The sequence below is a fragment of the Xyrauchen texanus genome, chromosome 30, assembly GCF_025860055.1.
Source record: "Xyrauchen texanus isolate HMW12.3.18 chromosome 30, RBS_HiC_50CHRs, whole genome shotgun sequence".
In the NCBI taxonomy this organism is placed as follows: domain Eukaryota; kingdom Metazoa; phylum Chordata; class Actinopteri; order Cypriniformes; family Catostomidae; genus Xyrauchen; species Xyrauchen texanus.
In genome coordinates, this window is record NC_068305.1 from 31,682,248 (window position 1) to 31,702,605 (window position 20,358).

Here is a 20,358-nt window from a genome sequence, read left to right on the forward strand (position 1 = left end):
TACACATGTTTATCATTTAATCTAACTGATTTTAATGGATAATCAATAAATCCACTGGCATTTCAATAGATTTTCAACTAGTCTTTGTGTTGGTATGTATCAACTACTGTAATTTTTAAGAGCTTTTAATCGGGATAGACCAAACACAATCAATCACAATTATACCTAAATTCTTTCACCTGGTAACCACAATTTATATCAGTAATAACTATACTTTGTGATCAGTTGAATGCCACTTTAGTGAATTAAAGTTCCAATTTTATTCTGAAACAGTCAAATCTCTCTCTCTCTCTCTCTCTCTCTCTCTCTCTCTCTCTCTCTCTCTCTCTCTCTCATATATATATATATATATATATATATATATATATATATATATATATATATATATATATATATATATATATGTGTGTGTGTGTGTGTGTGTGTGTATGTATGTATGTGTGTATACTATATATAATAATTAATATCAAAATTATTAATTAATTTTGATGTTTTCTTTGATCATATGTTGGATAAATATGTTAATGGTTGCATAATGGATTTTGTCAATTTGGTTAGCTAATTTAAGTGTAATGCCTGTTGTGTCGACTGTGTTTGTAATGGAGTAACTTCAGCATCAAGGGTGATTTGAACTTGTACCATGAATTCTTTGCTACTGAATTAAATGAATGTGTAAATTGATAAGATAATACTGTTGTGTTTCCGTGATTAAACCAAATGTTCTCATTACATGTTACAATAATCATGTGTTTTGAAACAATGATTACATTGTAAGAAAACTAAAACAAAATCGTAATATAAGCATGAAATCAGGTTTTGAAGGAATGACAAGGTGTGTGATCTAGAAGTGTGATCAGTAAAGAGATTTGAAAACTTTCCACTTCTGAAAGTAGTATCAAAGCAATGAATAATAATAATAAAATCATTATTTCTGTTTAAGTCATTTACCAAATGAACAAGAGATAAAAGAATGGCACAGAATATTCACAAAATAAACTGTATTATGCCACCACAGATCCATTTATCACAGATTATTTAACGACAGTGTTTTAAAGCTTCACAAGGGAAAACGGAAGAATAAATAGTTGTGATAAATGTAACTGTTTTTGACGGTGAAACGTAATTATCTTTCCGAAAAGATAGTTTAGATGAATTGTGATCCGGGGAGCAGGCACTAATATTTTCAGTGTCGCTTTAACACGAACCGGAAACTCTCGAATATTCATGGTTGCTCCGCCCATATTTCTATGAACCAATCTCGGCCAACAAATCCGACCAAGTGTGCAACGTCTCTGCAGAACAGTAATGGGCGTTTTCGAACCAGGATGATTGTTTTCTAAATAAACCAATGAAAGTAGGGAATCTCAATGCTTGAAAACGCTTACTGATTGGGAGTTTTGCAGAGATACGTATCAACGTAGTGGCCACATAACAGTATAAACGTTTTGTATTGGTCCGCTCAGCTGCTGACCAATCAGAGTGTGTTTTTCTCCTATTACCGGTGACCATATTTTAGGCCACCTGATAAGTGCTTCAAACAGCTGAAACTTAAAACGCCTCTAAACTTACTTGAATTTAATAAAATATCTTATTTTTGTTTATTATTTAAATTATGCCTTATTATCAGACATGGGAAGAGTTCGCACGAGCGATCGAAAAACTCTATTTTACGGACCCGATGAAGGTAATTCAGGCTACAAGCACACATGATCACATATTTTTGTTTTTACAGTGAAAATGCAGCTTTCTGTTATTTCAGCCGTGTAGAAAGAGTATTTTAGAGCCGTGTAGAAAGAGTATTTTAGAGCAGTATTTGTTTTTAAAAATTTGTGCCGTATATATGTATGCACATGCGTTTTTATCTCTAGGTGTTTAATATATTTCTGTAACTGAGGCAGAGAAGGACAGCAGCATTCAAACCAGATATGTACTGTTGCACTAGATCAATTATTTTGCATTTTTAAACAAGAATGCGTTAATTACAACTTTTGTTCAATAATGCTGCTGCAGAGGTATCTTCATATGTATCTTCTAAAACTGCGTTTGTGAATTGTGTCTCGATGTTTATGTTTGTGTTGTTGTTTCAGGTGAGAGTAGTTCTGAAATATCGACACTGCGATGGAAACCTCTGTATGAAAGTCACAGATGATGCTGTGGTAAGTTTTGAGCCGTTGAAATTGTTTGCACAAAAGTGCCTTTTGTAGATCACCTTATATTAATTTAAGTGTATCTTAGTGTTTACAGTACAAGACTGATCAGGCCCAGGATGTAAAGAAGATTGAGAAACTGCACGGCAAATTGATGAGATTAATGGTCTCCAAAGAGTCACACAGTGGAGCCATGGAAACAGACTGAATGAATCAAAGGACTTTTCGGTGTTGGATCGTTATTGGTGATAGTCTGACAAATTTTACGTGACCCAGAACTACAGGAGAATGGAGAATTTTGGTTGATGTTTATTGACTATATTGAGAATATACAAGATCATGCTATCTTGGATGGAGCAAGCAGCAGGAACATCCCACGAGGCATATATTTGTGTTATTGCTTCAGTCGACTGTTGATTTAGTTTTCATTAATTTGGTCTAAAAGTGGGTTTTAACTGCGTCAATATCAAGGGAATACATTTTAATCCAGGACCTTCTTTATTTCTTATAAAGTGAATGGAAATTTAAGTCCCAGTCCTGAAGTTTGTATCTATCCATGATGTACAATATACTTAAATGTTTTGTTGTTTCCCTATTTTACTTTCTATGAACATTTGGTAAATGCTTGTGAATTATTTATCTGTTTCAATGTCTGATAATATGCATCTTTCCACTAAATGAGCTTTTATTATTAAAACAGTTACCAAGAGATTAGGCATAATTTATGATTGTAAACGGGTGCTTTTTTTTTTTTTTTTGCAATTATAAAAACACTTAAATCGATTTAAAGCTTATTTCAACAGCTGTTGTTTTCACAGTGTGAAACGCATGCAACTAATATAAGAGTATTAGTACACATGTACACCTACAAATTCATGTGATTATCAAAAGTCAGTTGAGTGGCTGCAGTCCAATGCATATGGGGGAAAAAATATGATCTCTGTTATTTTGACAGTGGTATGATTTTTGCTGCCAGACTGGCTGGTTTGAGTGTTTGTGGAAATGCTGTTCTCCTAGGTTTTTCGCCCACAACAATCTCAGTTCTGCAGACGGAAATGCCTTGTTGATGAGAGAGGGCAATGGATAATTGCAAGACTGGTTGACACAAAGGCTACATTAACTCCGATAACTGCTCTGGGCTGCATTTCCCAAAAGCATTGTAAGCTAAGTAGATTGTAGAAACAATTGGTACCAATGGTCTTTACGATCAAATTAAGCTTGTAATGATTTTGTGAAACCCAGCCCTGTACAACTGTAGTGAGCAGAGTAGTATCTAAGAATGCACAACACGCTGAACCTTGAGGCAGATGAGCTACAACAGCAGAAGACCATGTCAGGCACATTATTAGGACCATTGTGTTCTTAATAAAGTTCTTGTGAGTATAAATTTATAACAACAGTATGTCGACTCGTAATCTAACTGGGCTCATGAGAGAGAGAGTAAAATGTAAACCACATGTGAAATGGTGTCGACTTAGTACTTTGATGTAGTTTATATAATGAAAATTGCAGAAAACTTTATTTGGACATCACTGTGTCCACATTTTTCTGCTCAACTCACAAAAATGTACCTTACAGCATGGGTTTTCAAGCTTAAGAACCCCTAAACTATGATTATTCCCTTGTGAAGGACCCCTTCTATGAGAAAAGTTGGAATTATATTATAAAGTCATGTTGTTTAAAAAAAAAAAAAAAAAGACTTTTATAGTGCCATTGTACTAAAGCAAAATGAATCAAATTTTATATGGAAATTATATTCTTTATAACTTTTGTTATATTTTTGTTAAATCACGTGTTGTAATTTATGGTTGACCTGGAGACAGGATCACTCTTGCACTCTCTCCAAAACAGTTGTTACCCACATTCCCATACCTCTAGACCAAGGAAGGTGTGTTGGGGGCTCGTCCGGGATCCAGTTCATATGCTCTGAGAACAGCGGGGTTGACTGCATCATAATCATATATAATATATAATAATGCTCAGTTGGTAATGACGTGCAAATCTCTTGAGCCTTACCTGTGAAACTGAATTGCAGCAGCAATGCCCACATATCCCACGGCCATCCAAGCTTACCCTCCACGTGATTAAAAGCAACAAATTAAGCATCAACCTCTGACTCTTGAAAGGTAGGCACAAGCTTGATATACTTACTAACATAGAATTCAGGATTTTCTTGCTCTACATTCGAAGTAACAGGACTAGGTGTGGAGGGCCTAGAGCGCGGAGCGGGAACAGGTTTCCTGCTCATCTCCTCAGCTCGCAACTTAATTCTGTAGAGTTTAATGTCTCGATCTGCTTCCAACTCCACAATCTTTTATCCCAATTTCTTACAAATAAGAAATGTTTTATGCATATATGTATAAATACTGGTGGCCAAAAGTTTGGAATTATGTATAGATTTTGCTGTTTCGGAAGGAAATTGGTACTTTAATTCACCAAAGTGACATTCAACTGATCACAACCTATATCAGGACATCACTGATGAAAAATACAGCAACATCACTATTTGAAAAAAGTCATTTTTGATCAAATCTAGACAGGCCCCATATCCAGCTGCAATCACTGCAACACTTTATCCTTGAGTGATCATACTAAGTTGCTAATTTGTTACTCTCTCTATCTATATATATCTCTATATATATATATATATCTCTCTATATATATATATATATATATGTGTGTGTGTGTGTGTGTGTATTTTAAAATCTAATCTATTTTGTCCACAGTAACTTTGTATTAGCTACTACTGCTGTTCTGATAGAAGAAAGTAAATATATTCTTTACATTTTACACTGTTTGAAAAATACCCCATAGAAATGAATTGTGATTTTCCAAAAGTAGCTAAAATTATATTAACTAAAAAATAGCCAAATAAAAAAAAATCCTCCATAATGATGTTTTGTAAGCGAGTGCGCGTAGTTAATATTTGACTACATTTCCCATGTTGCACTGGAATTTCTGCGTATCAAGGACTAACACATTATTCCTTTGCTAGTTATTGAGGTAAGTGTGTCTGTTCTCGTGTTTTTGCATGTTTAATAGAAGAAGTGTGTGTGTTATTTAATGTTAATCTACAACAACAGCATAACAATCGTTTAGTACGTAGTTATTTCCCGATGTAAACTGCTTTAGCTCAGCTCGCTATTTGGATCTTTTATTACTCTCATTCACATTGATTATGCAAAAACTCTGGACATACAGCACTTTCACTATGAGAATTTGAGTAAATTCTAACTTATGTGACATAATACTGGTTGCAAAAATACTTCTGTGCATGTTGTATTTGCTTATAGTTTATTTTCTTTCAAAGGACTGAAAACAATAATTCAGTTTATATTTCTGCAAGAATTCTGAAGATGTTAATTATTCAGATGCCAAGAAAGTCTTCTGGATGCCATCTGACTCTGCAAAAAGCTAAATCATGTCTGTCAAATAAACTCATGTCTGATGAGGTATTTCTGTGTTAAGCATTATTTGCACAGATTAATTCCTTTATATAATGACACACAATCTGTTTACGGGGTTTTTTAGTGTGTAGGGGTTAGACAGAGAAAAGTACTGTCATGCCTTTTGACCCACATGGAACCACAGAGCTTTATCTACACAAATCCCATTGCTGGTAATGTTGTGCAACAATAGAACTTTGCTCCATTTTCCTATGTGCAATAAAATCCTGTAGTTTGGTGGTTAAAGATGAGGGCTGCTGACTAAAGGGTTATGTGTTCAAATCCTCAAAGGGATGAGCCATGATCCACTACCATTGTGCACTTGTGGAAGACACATAACTTCATGGTGCTCCAGTGAGATTGTCCTATTTTGGATGAAAAAAGGTTATGTGCTTTATTCCAGGGCTCTGCACCATGTACACAGAGCTGGCAGTGGCGTTGGGGCTCGGGGCATTGGTTGCTCTAGTGATCCTGAAGAAGAAAAAGGTATCCTGAAAGCACAGGATGGGTGGTGGGGTGTGGGGGCTCATCCCCAAGGACCAGAGGATGACAGCATTCGCCCTTTTAAAATTGAGGCAACTCCAGAGGAGATTGAGGTAGAAAAGAAGTTACAATGGCCTTGTATGTGGAGCTAATTAACAGCTAAAGAATTATAATTGAGACGGAGTGATTGAACTCTCACTGTCACCCTGACCATGTGTGTAGATTAATGTAAATGGATAGTTCATCCTAAAATTAAAATTCTGTCATAATTTACTCACCTTCAAACCTACATTTATGACTTTCTTTCTTCCATGGACAAGGGCATTGCCAGGAAATTATTTTGGATGGGCCTCAATAAAAAATGGATGGGCCAAGTTTTTGCCCAATTTTCTATTACAAAATTTTCGTTAACAACAGAGAAGCGCCATATTCAAACAATTCTTTCACACTTTCAGAAATCAGAATTTATGGAGTTTTTAAAAACTATATTATATTTGAAATCAAATAATTATCTCTTATATTCTGGGTGGACCTGGGTCTAATTTGGGTGGGCCAAGTACATAATGAGCACAGATGTTTTTGTATTATTTAGGATCTTCATCGAAGGCTAGATCAGACGCGCTCCTTTCCTTCTCTTGAAGACAGTCAGTTTCACTATGGCTTCAACTCCAAATACCTAGAGAAGGTTGTGGCTTACTGGAGGAATGATTTTAATTGGCAAAAACAAGTGGACAAACTGAACAGATATCCTCATTTCAAAACCAAAATTGAAGGTAACCTTCTGTACACAATAAATTTTTTTTAATTATTAGACTTTTTCTGTTTTGTACATATTACAAAATGTTTACACCACAGCCACCAAGAATAAAATAAGAATAATAATCTTTATTAGAAGTTGACCCATTTATCGGTTTTACCAAATATATATTATCATTCCTCTGTGTCAGGTGCTAGAGAATTCTACAGTTAAGCCTAAAGTATACTTTGGTTTTGACGCAAACCCTTCGCGTCTGCATACAATCAAGCTAGCCTTTCAAAATATTCTACATATAACTGTGGGCGCATACACAGATGGTTGGTGCATGCACGCAATGACTAATTACATTTTTGCTCTTTTATACTAATTTAAGTAAAACATTTTGTTTGGTCATCTTTATTACAAAGGTATTGATATCCACTATTTCCACGTGAAACCCAAGAACCTGTCTGAGGGAACCCGTGTTGTGCCTCTGATGATGGTACATGGATGGCCAGGTTCTTTCTACGAGTTTTATGGGATTGTTCCCATGCTTACGGAACCAGCCAGCCCTGATGATGTAACGTTCGAAGTCATTTGTCCCTCCATTCCTGGCTATGGCTTCTCAGAGGCCCCACATAAGAAAGGTTAAGTAGTAAACACAACACTTGCACTTTACTTTGACATTTTTTAAATGTACATATTTTGTACATGAATACTCTTTTAGGTCTTTAAGGATGTGGTATTATTTTGAATTTATAAAGTATTTATTACAATGTTTCCAGTTTTTGAAGGTCATAATGTGTTTTGGACAGGTTTTGACTCCGTATGTGCTGCACACATTTTCAATAAACTGATGAAGCGACTTGGTTTCAGCCAGTACTATGTTCAGGGAGGAGACTGGGGGTCGCTTATTACCACTAATATGGCCCAACTGGAGCCCAAGTATGTATTAAAGGTATATTCCAGGTTCAATACAAGTTAAACTCAATCAACAGCATTTGTGGCATAATGTTGATTACCACAAAAATTAATAAATAAAAAAAAATCGAGGTTACAGTGAGACACTTGCAATGGAAGTGAAAGGGGTCAATCTGTTAACAATAAAATACTGTTTCAAATGTATAGCCACAAGACATAAACGATATGCATGTTAAAATATTTCAGTGTGATAAAATCAATGTTGTCGACTGAGCTTAATTTCTGTTCTGGAATATCCAAATTAGGATGAAATATTGTAATACAAATATGGGAACACTGAAATACAACGTCAGTTAAATAACTTTAGTTTTTCTCTTTATTTTCTCTCCCCAGCATAGTGAAAGGCCTCCATGTTAATTTTGCACCCCCCGCGAAACCAAGCCTTCTCATGGTGTCGTCTATTCTTCTGGGTCGATGGTTCCCCAAACTCTTCGGTTTTACTGATCATGATGTGAAACGCCTTTTCCCCTGTATGGAGAAAGTTGTGTTGGATGCAGTAAAGGAGTCAGGATACATGCACATACAATCCACTAAACCAGACACCGTGGGTGAGAGACAACATATTCTAGCATTCATTAATAGCTGGATGGATTGTGCACCTTTGAATAGACACTTACTGTATTTTCAAAAATATGATCTACACATATGGAGCTGTGAATGCATTGGCCTATGAAAATTATGTGAAATTATGTATTTTATTTTCTCAAATGACCAAATAGAATTAGAAGCCTTATTATGTTGCTCAGGTCGTGGATTGAATGATTCTCCTGTTGGTTTGGCTGCTTACATTTTGGAGAAGTTTTCAACGTGGACTGATCCTGAATTTAAGAACCTGGAGGATGGTGGACTGGAGAGGTAGTCATATTTAAGTACAACTTTTTAAGTCTTTTTTTTTAACTGTTTGGTTAACTAGTTTCTGTCCATTGCCCAACAGGAAGTTTTCACTTGACGATCTTCTGACAAATGTGATGATCTACTGGACCTCTAGGTCCATTATATCCTCCATGCGCTTCTACAAAGAGAACTTTGGCAAAGGCCTCAACCAGCCCCATGCAAAGTAGGAGAAAAACAGACTCAGATTAATGTGATGTGAAACTGTTATCAGTTATTCAATGCTAGTTATTATGTCATTAAATGCCTAATACATTATACTACTCATCAATAGTTTAGACAACCGCTTTTTCTTTATAAAAAATATATACAGTATATAAAGTGCATGTGTGTGTGTGTGTGTGTATGTATATGTATATATATATTTAAGCAATTTCACACGAGCAAGAGTGCGATATGGCCTTACACCATCAGAGTGCTGATTTAGGGCCATATAGATTCGACCACTATAGAAACCTCAATGTCATCCGCCATTTTAAACAGTGCCTACTCCAATGTCGAAAGTCTGATAAGATGTAAGCGCCTTCAGTTCGTGTAATTAATCAGCCTGTTGTGTCTCTCAGCTGTGATGAGCCGTAATGCTGAAGTTGTTTGTTTAAAGCCATTTCCTAGCTTTAGTAGTGTAGTAGTAATACAAGGGATCATGGAGTGCTGTATGTAAACACTAGCTGATGCGGACTCACTTCACGTCACCTGTCTCATATTGCACATAAAAATGTACTTTTACCACCACCTGCTGGCTAACATATCTGTACTGTTCTTAAACTTTAGTTTAGAATGGCACGAACACAAGCGGAATGATACACACAGTGAAGCATCAGAGTGCTGATGGTGTCAGGCCATCAGTGCGCATGGAATGTCTCTCGTCCAATCAGATTCGAGGACCGGAACTAACTGATATATAAAATTCGTTTTTATATTTTTTACATAAAAACAATTACATTTGTCTGCAAACTAATTTCAAGCATTTTAAGAAGAAATTACATTCATTTTAAATGTTGAATGTAAACATTTTTAGAATTACTGCAATAATGTGCCTTGACTTCTCTGCCCAATAGGCTCCCAGTTTACATTCCATCGGGTGTTGCCTCTTTCCCCAATGAAGTGTTGCACACCCCTAAACTGTGGGTTAAACAGAAATGCCATCAGCTCAAGACTTACACTCCTATGGCTCACGGGGGTCATTTTGCTGCAATGGAGGAGCCACAGTTACTGGCAGAAGATATTCAGAACTTTGTCAAGATTGTGGAGAAAATAAAGAATAAATGATTATGAATAGCTTTTATATGTCCTTTTGCTCATATTAATGGGACTCTCATAAATGCATATAACAGTGATGACCATGAAGTAAAAAGAAACATTTTATTATTACAATTGAATCAGTTATTACACTCATTTTAAAGTAATTGCAAAATATGATGCTAGGAAAATAAGAAATACTATCACAATTGTATGTGCCATGTGCCTTAGTTTTACAGGAATTGAAATGATTATACTGTATACACAGCCGCTTTTGATATAGACATTTTAGTGTGATAGTTTGTGGGTACCTTGAAGTGTTATTTGTAGTGTTCTGAGATTGTTTGTATGGGATCACAGTAGTGAAAATATAGTAATTCTATAATTAAACAGTTTGGATATGAAACAAAATGCATAAACAATGCATAAATTGTTTTTATTACAATTAATGTTTAAGAAACAATATTTGAAAATGCATGTACTATTTGATCTTTTAAAATCATTCATTTTTGAAATCTAAAATAATGCACTTCACTACAGACCTATCTGTGAGGTTCAAAAGTCAACTTGTGACATTTGTGCTAAATCTGACGATTCTTATTATCCAATGATCCGAAAATGTTCCAAAAAGAAATCTGACCCTTTTGTACAAAGATAGCATTGTTAATGTCACAAATGTGCAAACATTTGATTAGTGACCAAGAAATATTGCTGGATTTATATTTCTTCTTGATTGTACATCAAATTTTCAGGTTTAAATTAGATTTTCAAGGTTTTCAATGTGGACTCTTCTAGACTTTTAGTTTGAGTAACATCTAACTGAACAACATGATAAATCAGTCAGTGTTGAAACTTTGGAAACTTAACTATCTAATCATTTATTTAGTAAATCCTCAGATTTAAGGTAATAACAGAGTAGTCAGGAACACATTTTTATTTTTGTGAAGACAAATACTTTATTTGATTTCTTATTACAAACAATTTATCGAGAGGAAAACATTTTGTTCATGATTCAAAATAATGCCCACTAAAGTGGCTAAGTACCCATGTTCCTCTATTCTGCATTCATCTATATTAATAAAAGTATCATCACTATAGACACCTTGCAGGCCATATGACTGCCTCTTTTTCAGGTAATGGAAAGTTCTTTGAGAGAACTTTCATGACCAATCAAATAAAGAGACACTGAGTGTAGGCACAACCAAAGCAATGAAGCTGGTCAGACTCCATTGCTTATGGCTTTCTGGAATGCATATTTGGGAAGATAAAATAGCAAGGAAAATTTCTATAAAAATAAATATTCTCATAATATTTATGTAAACAAATATTATGTTATAGAAATATTTATTTGGGATGTAATAACATGTATTTAGCTTTTTCGCCATATAAAATGAGTATTTAAAAATGTCATAGAAAACAATTCTCACAGTACAGATCAGTGTTTTCCCCTCTGATAGAGGTCTCCAAAAGTTGATTCTCTCAGAGTTACACAGTTTAAGATCGTAGGACAGCATATTTGCCTGTTGGCAATAGATTTTCTTCTTTCATCACTCAAAGGAAATTATGCTCTTAGGAGAGAGGTTAATGTTCAATGGAACAATCTAGATAAAATATTAAAAAGCAACTGCTCCAAATAATTATAGATTCAGGTGTTTTAAGAAAGAATTTTAACACAAATAATTCAAGTAATTTCAGCTGTGACAAATGGCAGCTCTGCATACAATTGATCCCATCTACAAATATGTATGACACTAATAATGGTAAAAACATGTCTGAATAAATTTAACAGAGACATTTGCTTTGGATTAAATGGATCTGTACAATTATTTTGTACTGGACTCTTTTTGATCGATATGCTCCCAAAAGTTAGCAAAATCCATTTTTTTATTTTTATCCAGTTTTATTATTATTATTATTATTATTTTCTTCATACCAGAAATTCCAGTTTTGCCTCTACTGTTGGTGTCAAAATAGCTGTCAATATTTCTAAAGGCATTAAACACATATGAAATGCAGTGTGGTCTTCAGTCAAGCGACAGGAGGTAAAACCCTTGAAATGAACATGATTCCACATAATGAACATGATTCCACATAATGAACATGATTCCACATAATGAACGTGATTCCACATAAGATGATACTTTGTAGACAAATGCTCACAATAAAGTCAAAAAGAAACTCAAACAAATGAATGACTTTTACAAGCACGACATACAGTCAAACCACACCACATTAATGGAAAATTTTACAAAATGTCTGTGCTTTTGAGAAAGAGATGATTAAGAGAAAGCTTTCATTTCATTCACAGGCACAATACAAGACGTAGGAATTCCACTAATATCTATACCAACTACAAATGGTATGGTTTACTGAGGTCTGAATTTGGACTAGACAGCAAAGCATGTTATAAAGGCATGGAAAATACAATTTATAACCACAAGAAACAATCAAATTACAAGAAACATGCACAACCATATCAATCCATGTGCATTTAAGGCTAATGAAGTGTTTAATACTTAAGAATTATGGTCAGTAACTTACCAAGAGGTTTCAGATCTATGCATTTAGTTTCCATAGTTCTATTGATCCTATAATAACAAGCATCTTCACTTCTATATCTAAGATCAAATACAACAATGGCATTATAGCAATTAATTGACATGATTAAATTATGAAGAACAATTCTAAAATTTGTACTTTATAAAAAAAATTGACCGTTTGCTTAACAATCATCCATACCATATTCGAGATTATTTGAGATGCTGGATAGGTATTCAGGCTTTTAAAGCTGAAGTATGTAATTTCTTTGCCGTTACACCACCATAAGGAATTGTAAATATAAACTTTGTTTTCAAAACAGCTTTCTGAATACGCCTCCATCTGCCGTTGGTCATACAAAGGGATAGTCCCGCTCCCAACTCTCACCATTGGTTGAGTAACCACAGAAAGACATTGCTTACAGTTTTCGAGAAAATTAACCTATAGATAGTTTACTAATAGTTGTCTCTGCGTATTAAGCTTGGATAGGAGAAAGTATTTTAAAACAGGAAAAGTTACATACGTGAGCTCTAAAATGCAAAGCAAGGACTGATTCAGTAGAGTGACTTTCATATGCGTAAAAACTGTGGGGCCACGTTCCATTTTGGTAAAGCTATGAAATGCCAAACTATAGCAATACTCTGGTCACAAAACTACAAAACATCATCCGTTCATTTGAGGAGGCACTTACTATGAACAATGGCCTACAATGAGTTCAATGTTCATTGAGTTCAATTTAAGAGAGCAAACTATAAATTCAACATGCATTAGATTCATCACAATATCTCACATGTATCACAATGCAGATGGTTTCTTCATGAATGCCAAGCTGAAAGTTTACTTCCACATTTTAAATACTGGCAATTCTTCACGTGCTGTAAACTTTTATCTTAGGTTTAGTGGACAAGTACATTAACTGTTGCACTTTTAAAGGCAAATAAAATGAAAGGCTAATGGTAATGAACTTTGGATGAAATAAAATCTTTGGGAGGGAAAACTCCAAACATATCCCGATTGGCACTGACATTAAATGACTACTCTGTCAAAGTTTGAGGAATTGTGCAAACTGTGGTCTATCTTGATGTAAACCACCCATCCCAAACCTGACTTTCATAGTTCTTTCTTCAAGTTGTGCGTACACTTAAATCATGAATGGTGGCAGACCGATATGGCCGCCAGGCTGGTTTATTGGACAATATTGGGCCATTTTGAGATTATCGCCCAATAACTATGCCTGACTGGTCAATTAACAGAAGTGGTCATTCCGCCTGGACAGACTTTTCAATGGATAAAGCACATTTTCTTGTCCAAATACTTTTTTCGTGAATTTTGAGAAAACAAAATTAAGTGTTAAATTCACCAGTTTTATGTACATCTTATTTGCCATCAGTAAATTATATATACTGGCCCTATATCAGACATCGTTCACTCTGCTGTCTAAATATCGCATTTAAATAAAACATATCAGTCGACCACTAATAATGACCCAGCAATAATCTACAACCCCAATTCAGAAAAAGTTGGGACAGTATGAAAAATGCTAATAAAAACAAAAAGGAGCGATTTGCAAATTATATTTACCCTTTGCAAAATCGAAAGCACTACAACTAAACATTATATGATGTTTCACCTTGTGAATTTAATTTTTTTTTTTTTATATATATACAGTAATTACAAATCAGATGACTGCAATACACTCCAAAAAAGTTTGGACAGTTGAGTATTTACCACTGTGAAATATCACCATTTATTCTAATAACACTTATTAAATATATAGGCACTGAAGACACAAGTTTGTTAAGTTTAAAAAGTGGAATTTTCCCCCATTCATCCATTATGCAGGTCTTCAGCTGCACAATTGTACGGGGTCTTTGCTGCTTCATTGTGCTCTTAATAATGCACCACGCATTCTCAATTGGAGATGGTCAGGACTGCAGGCAGGCCAATCTAGCACCCACACTCTCTGCTTATTCGGCGAGTATCTGGTTTGAAGTTGTCCTGCTGAAAATTCATGGGCGTCCCTGGAAAAGATGGTGTTGGATGGCAGTATATGCTGCTCCAAAACTTATACATATCTGTCTACATTAATGGTGCCCTCACAGATGTGCGAGTTACTCATGCCATGGGCACTGACACACCCCTTGCCCATACGGCTTTTGGACCTGGATGGTCCTTTTCCTCTTTGGTCCGGAAAACACGATGGCTGTGTTTTTCAAAAATTATTTGAAATTTGGACTCATCGGACCAAAAAACACAGTTCAACTTTTCTGCATTCTAAGATGACTGAGCCCAGAGAAGTCGGCAGCGCTTCTGGACCGTGTTGATGAGGGCTTCTGCTTTGCATAGTGGTCTTAACTTGCATCTGTGGATGCAGTGACAAGTGGTGTTGACTAACAAAAGTTTACAAAAGTAATTCCATGCCGATGTTCATGATATTCATTACAGATGAATTATGTTTTTTAAGACAGTGATGTCTGAGGGATCAGAGATCATGCGCATTCAGAAGTGGTTTTCGTCTCGCCCTTTACGCATCGAGAATTGACCTTATTCCTTAAATCTTTTAAGTATATTGTGCACTGTAGAGGGTGAAATGCCCAAAATCCTTCCACTTTGTCTTTGGGGAACATTGATCTCAAAATGCTGGATTATTTGCTGAAGCATCTGTTGGCAAATTGACAACTCTGGAATGATCCTCTGGCAATTTAAGACTATTAACAATTGAACTAGTTAAAATAACAAGGCAATGTGAAACAGGTGATGTTAGACAGGTGAGGCAATCGTGTCACACTATATAAGGAGCCTCCAAAAACAGCCTAGTCCTTCAAGAGCAAGGTTGCAATCATTTGATTTGAAATTACTGTACATAAAAAACAACAACAATGAAATTCACATGGTAAAACATCATATTATGTGTAGTTGTAGTGTTTTCAATTTAGCAATGGGTGAATATAATTTACAAATCACTTTTTGTTTTTATTAGCATTTTTCATACTGTCACAACTTTTTTGGAATTGGGGTTGTAATACTGAGTACTCATTGCTCTTGAGAAAATATTTAGGCCATGTAAACTAGTTTCAACACATTATGAAATTTTCAAGACATCATCCGTGACATCATAAAGTACCACATTTAAACAAAACATCCTATTACCTCCATTATTGGCTGTTTGGGGCACAGTGTATAAATACCGCAGAGGGCCCTTTTACGTCATCACAATACACACCACAGCTTATGGACTTAGGGTTCTACATCCATCAAACCCAACTCAACAGGATGGAACAATGAGGTTGAATATTTACATGCCACTTTGGCATAATAACTGATGTTTTCCTCCTATTGGTTCCTAGGGCCTTTGGGAGACAGTGACCCTTTAAGACTGCTCTGTGACGAGGTGTGAGAGCTTTCACAAGGCTGTTTCCTGCACAATATTGGCCAGGTTACAAGTAGGCTGGGTGGTTATCTGTTCTCCCTCCTCTGCCCTGAGCTTGTCTTCCTCTTTTGAGCAGGCAACACCATTGCTCTCTTTCTGAGCCATCTGGTAAGGCTGTTGATCCAGGCCTTTGGACTAAAGCATAGATATTAGGGCTGTCAGTTGATTAAAATATTTAATTGAGATTAATCTCCTTTTCATAGTTAACATGAATTTTGTTATTTTTTAAGGAAAGAAAATGTAACAATGGGTCTGTTCCAAAACCTAGTGAGTGTACTCTGGAGGCAGCATTTTAAGTCATCATAGGTGCACTCCTGACGCAAAGGTTGTTCCAAAGCTAGGTGGCCTTTATCACAGTCTGCATGTCATCATATCCGGCTCCAAATAGTAGAATAACCAAACATCCGCCCATCGATCTGTCTTTGGATAATCGCAGTTCTTCTAAATACATTTTGCCAACTTTTTTTTTTTGCCCAGAGGATGAAATTGCTTAACTCAAGTCTGAAGAGACAGTGTTAAAGTGTTTTAATGTCACATTGTTTTCACTATTGCAACATGCTCATCTCTTTTGTAAAAATAATACAGTTTGTAAAAATAATACAGTTGTAGACACTGGGACAGTTTCATCTCTATGTTTTATTTACATTGCATTCAATCGCGACTTAAGAGTGAACGCTTCCGTACTCAACAACAAACCACAAGGATATAACTCCACATTTACAACGATTAAACCAGTTATTTTCGGTAATCGGACTCTGAGATGGAAATGTTTCTTTATTTGAAAATGTTTTAATGGATCTTATGTCATACAGGGAGATTATAATAAGTAAATGAAAGCGATGTGATCATTAACATCGCAAATACGCTGTATCATTTTTACTTGGAATATACTTTTTTGTGTGTAACATACTGTATACCCCTGTCTTGTTATAATGCTCTTTTTATTTACATTTATGCATTTAGCAGACGCTTTTATCCAAAGCGACTTACAGTGAACCTAATACAGGGACAATCCCCCTGGATCAACCTTGAGTTAAGTGCCTTGCTCAATGGTGGTGACTGTGGGGAGCGAATCAGCGACCTTCTGATTACAAGCTCAGTGCTTTAGCCCACTACACCACCACAAGCCTTTGACCAAGTGATTGTAATTGATGGCCAACAGCTCCAGCCTAACGTCGCCCTCACATATCCGTATTTTTCAATTATTATATAAATGATCTCGCGGGTGGAGATTCCGCAAGGAATCCTCACCGACCAAGGCACAATGTTTATGTCACGTACACTATGCTAACTTTATGAATGGCTGCGGATTGATTGGCACCAGCGTTTATCACCAGCAAACTGATGGGCTGGTGGAATGATTTAATCGAAGCCTGAAAAACAGGATTCGCAAATTCGTGCATAAAGATGCTAGATATTGGGACAAATGTCTGGAACCCCTATTATTTGCACTGCAGTCAGGGAGATCCCACAAGCCTCTACAGGGTTTTCCCCCTTCTAGTTCCTGTATCGACGCCGGCCCCACAGGTTGCTTGACGTCATACAGGAGGGGTGGGAGGAAGGACCTTCCCAAAGCAAAAATGAAATTCAAAATGTCCTTGATCTTCGAGCAAAGCTACACACTCTGGATCAGTTGTCACAACAAAATTTGCTCCAAGCTCAATAGACACAAAGCGTTCCCCAGGTAGGCGATCCCAGAATGCACAGTGATGAGCTAAGCGGAAAGATGGGGGACAAAGTGAGAGGAATTTAGATAAATAATATACTTATAATCCATTCAATACTGAAAAGTATCGATAAATAACTATTTAATATGATACAAAACGGACTATTTTACCCAAAATGTGTGTGTGTGCAGTGTGTACTTATGCTCATTAGAGCATTCCATAATTACCCTTGCGTCACTGGTCTTGTTGTGAGTTGAGTTTCCCGTCTGCTTATGAGGCATCATTTCAGCAAGGATGCTGCCATAGAATACGGCTGCCTTTGCAGGCAGGAGTTAGCGAGGCAGCTCACTAAGTTTTGGAACAGACCTAATCTCTCTAAAGATTGGGTTTGGCAATTTGCATGACTTATAGCATAAATGTATACAATATGTACTCTTTACTCATCTCACAAGCACAAACTACAACTGATTCGATATTTATCTGCATCAAAACAAACTGGAAATCCACAGAACTTAATGCAAATCTTAATGCAATTCAATATTAAATTCATTTTCCCTACACTTTGAGGTAATCTTTCATATGTAAAGTTGTTTATTCCTGGCTGGCCTAGCAGCCACCACTGGAGTTGCCGTTTGCATTACCATAAATGACTATGTTTCACTTGTGGGTGAAATTTCTGAATAAATTACCCATATAGAGTGTCTTTCCCCATCATCTACTATGTGAAAGTGGGAATTTTTCAAATGAAACTGGATATTGGTTAATGAAGGAGTTATGATTTATATAATTACTGATGGTCACCTTGTCTTCCAGTGGGGTAACACAGCAGAGTTTCTCTCTGTAGCGTTGGGGCAAAAAAAACATCAGATTGCGAAGTAAAGGGTAAATTGTGCCTGGGTTCAAGTCCTTCTCCTTCCAGGGCCCTGAATCAACCCAAAGAACAGAAAACAAATGTCACAGCCTAATACTCCCTAACAATGAGAGGCATTCTAATGCAATTGTATAATGTGATTTTACAAGCAAATTCCTGATACACTCTTCTTTGGCTGATAAACTCTGAACTTCAAACTTTATTTTTAACCGTTCCCAGATTACACAACGTGATAGGCAGAGCCAAATACATTTAGCAAAACTGGTTTCAGGTTACCACGTTTTAATGTGTATATTCAAGCTTTTTATGAAATAAACTAAATGGCATCATGTCATGACCTGAAGCTTTCAATTGTATCAAAGTTGGTTGTATGAGTAATATGTTTGATGTTTTCAAAAACACACTTTACCAGTCAGGAAGCTGACCAGTAGTCCCACCACCACAACAGTAGCAGAGTTGTGAGCACTGTACCACATGTATGATAATGAATACAAAGCCTGAACTCCAGATGGCCTATAAGGAAAAGGAAGGACAGTTTACAAAAAAAAAAAATAGTACTGTTGCAGCATCATGGTACAGCCATTGTGCTGATGATAATACAGTAGTAGTTTCATGGTACTTCAAAGAATACCATTATATATGTCCAAAAAACATAACAAAACAAAAACACAGTAATACCATGGTACTCATTGATCCAGCATTGGACAGTTTAGTCTGTAGTTTTAAGACTTTTGTTAGATAAATATACTTTTTACAGCTGTAACAATTCTGGAACCTAGAGTGATCTCAGAAGAGTATATTAATATATATATTCTTTCTTATAATCTTGTATTATTTTATAAATTGTCAAACTTTTATAATGTCTGTGAAATCTTATACAAAAAACACAAGCCCACATTGTTCTCTGACAAGTAGAAGTATCATGAGTATTTCAGGTGCTCGATAACAACTGGTCAATACAAGGTATCTCAGATCAAACACACCTGGTTTTAGTTGTGATAAGTGTTCTCATGACAGCTGTTGTCATGTTTCCTACATCTGGCATGACAGTGGCATTTATTTCCAGAGGCACAGATGCAGACATTCTTGAAACAAAGCTGCCAATGCCGATCCAGAAAGCCATGACCAGCCCTGCTGCCAGCCCAACCAGAGCCCCCTAAAACACAGCATGAAATCATCTAGCATATGTCAGCTTTACACATATTATGTTACTAATTTATAATATTATAAAATCTTGACATGAACACTTTATTTTAACACTTTTATGTTTTACTTACAGTGGAATTGGCCCAAGGGAAAAACATCCCGAGACAGAAAAGACCAAGAAGTGGGCCCCCCACCATCCCAAAAATACTGAGTGCTGCCTAGAAGAGAAAACGGAAGAGTCTGTTAACCGCATGTCCATGTGTTATTATTATGACTGTCAATTTAATGCGTTAATTTAGTGTGATTAATTATATATATATATAAAAAACGTGTTTAAAAACATTAAATAAATTAATCATGCCCCCGACTTATACGTACATTCTGTAATAAGGAATGTTCCTTTTCAAAAAAGAAAGTATAGCTGAACTCAAAATAAAGGCTCTTATATGTTTCTTACCAACGTTTCGGCAATCAGCCTATTTCAAGGTATGATCATACAGGGCTCTTGTTTAAAAATGCAATTTTTCAAAATTTCAAAATATAATGTTTATGACAACAGATGCTGAAAACTAGTGAGACGTAACACAACCAAAGTAAGGGACCCTAAATGTGCCCCTTTGATGCATGTGTACAAAGACCAACAATTAAATATAGAGCAGATGAAATTGGGCTAATATTAATGTTTTTTAATTATTTGTAAATAAAAACAAACTATATTTTGACACTTATATCACTTTTTGTTTTGTCTAAATGCTTTACTTGTCTGCTGCTACAATATATAAT

At 35.8% G+C, this 20,358-nt stretch overlaps 3 protein-coding genes across 3 annotated transcripts in view; 2 read left to right on the forward strand and 1 right to left on the reverse strand.

Annotated features, from left to right (window-relative positions):
• Positions 1-1,506: 1,506 nt before the first annotated feature.
• LOC127624365 (signal recognition particle 9 kDa protein-like) lies at positions 1,507-2,861 on the forward strand. The gene is made up of 3 exons (XM_052099159.1): positions 1,507-1,684; positions 2,088-2,156; positions 2,236-2,861. Exons 1-3 carry the CDS (start codon positions 1,613-1,615, stop codon positions 2,353-2,355), a joined length of 261 nt encoding a protein of 86 aa, XP_051955119.1. The 5' UTR covers positions 1,507-1,612; the 3' UTR covers positions 2,356-2,861.
• Positions 2,862-5,165: 2,304 nt separating this feature from the next.
• Positions 5,166-10,300, forward strand: LOC127624159 (epoxide hydrolase 1-like). The gene is given in 9 exon segments (XM_052098847.1): positions 5,166-6,077; positions 6,080-6,189; positions 6,669-6,849; positions 7,241-7,459; positions 7,628-7,757; positions 8,127-8,341; positions 8,540-8,648; positions 8,728-8,850; positions 9,743-10,300. Coding segments are annotated over 9 exon segments (1,395 nt in total). The 5' UTR covers positions 5,166-5,980; the 3' UTR covers positions 9,954-10,300.
• A 1,655-nt stretch (positions 10,301-11,955) lies between these two features.
• Positions 11,956-20,358, reverse strand: part of LOC127624158 (sodium-dependent multivitamin transporter-like) — a 38,781-nt gene continuing 30,378 nt past the window's right edge. The window contains exons 12-16 of the mRNA XM_052098846.1: positions 19,707-19,793; positions 19,413-19,585; positions 18,839-18,942; positions 18,360-18,481; positions 11,956-16,026 (exon numbers count right to left, since the gene is read on the reverse strand). Coding sequence (XP_051954806.1) covers positions 15,865-16,026; positions 18,360-18,481; positions 18,839-18,942; positions 19,413-19,585; positions 19,707-19,793 — 648 coding nt within the window. The 3' untranslated portion in view covers positions 11,956-15,864. The remainder of the gene's footprint in view (positions 16,027-18,359; positions 18,482-18,838; positions 18,943-19,412; positions 19,586-19,706; positions 19,794-20,358) is intronic.

Bases quoted from the DNA above. Each gene is read 5' to 3' on its own strand.
- LOC127624365 (XM_052099159.1), top strand. From the start codon at position 1,613: ATGCCTTATTATCAGACATGGGAAGAGTTCGCACGAGCGATCGAAAAA. The intron at 1,685-2,087 runs GTAATTCAGGCT...TTGTTGTTTCAG, and splicing joins ATTTTACGGACCCGATGAAG to GTGAGAGTAGTTCTGAAATA. The intron at 2,157-2,235 runs GTAAGTTTTGAG...AGTGTATCTTAG, and splicing joins AAGTCACAGATGATGCTGTG to TGTTTACAGTACAAGACTGA.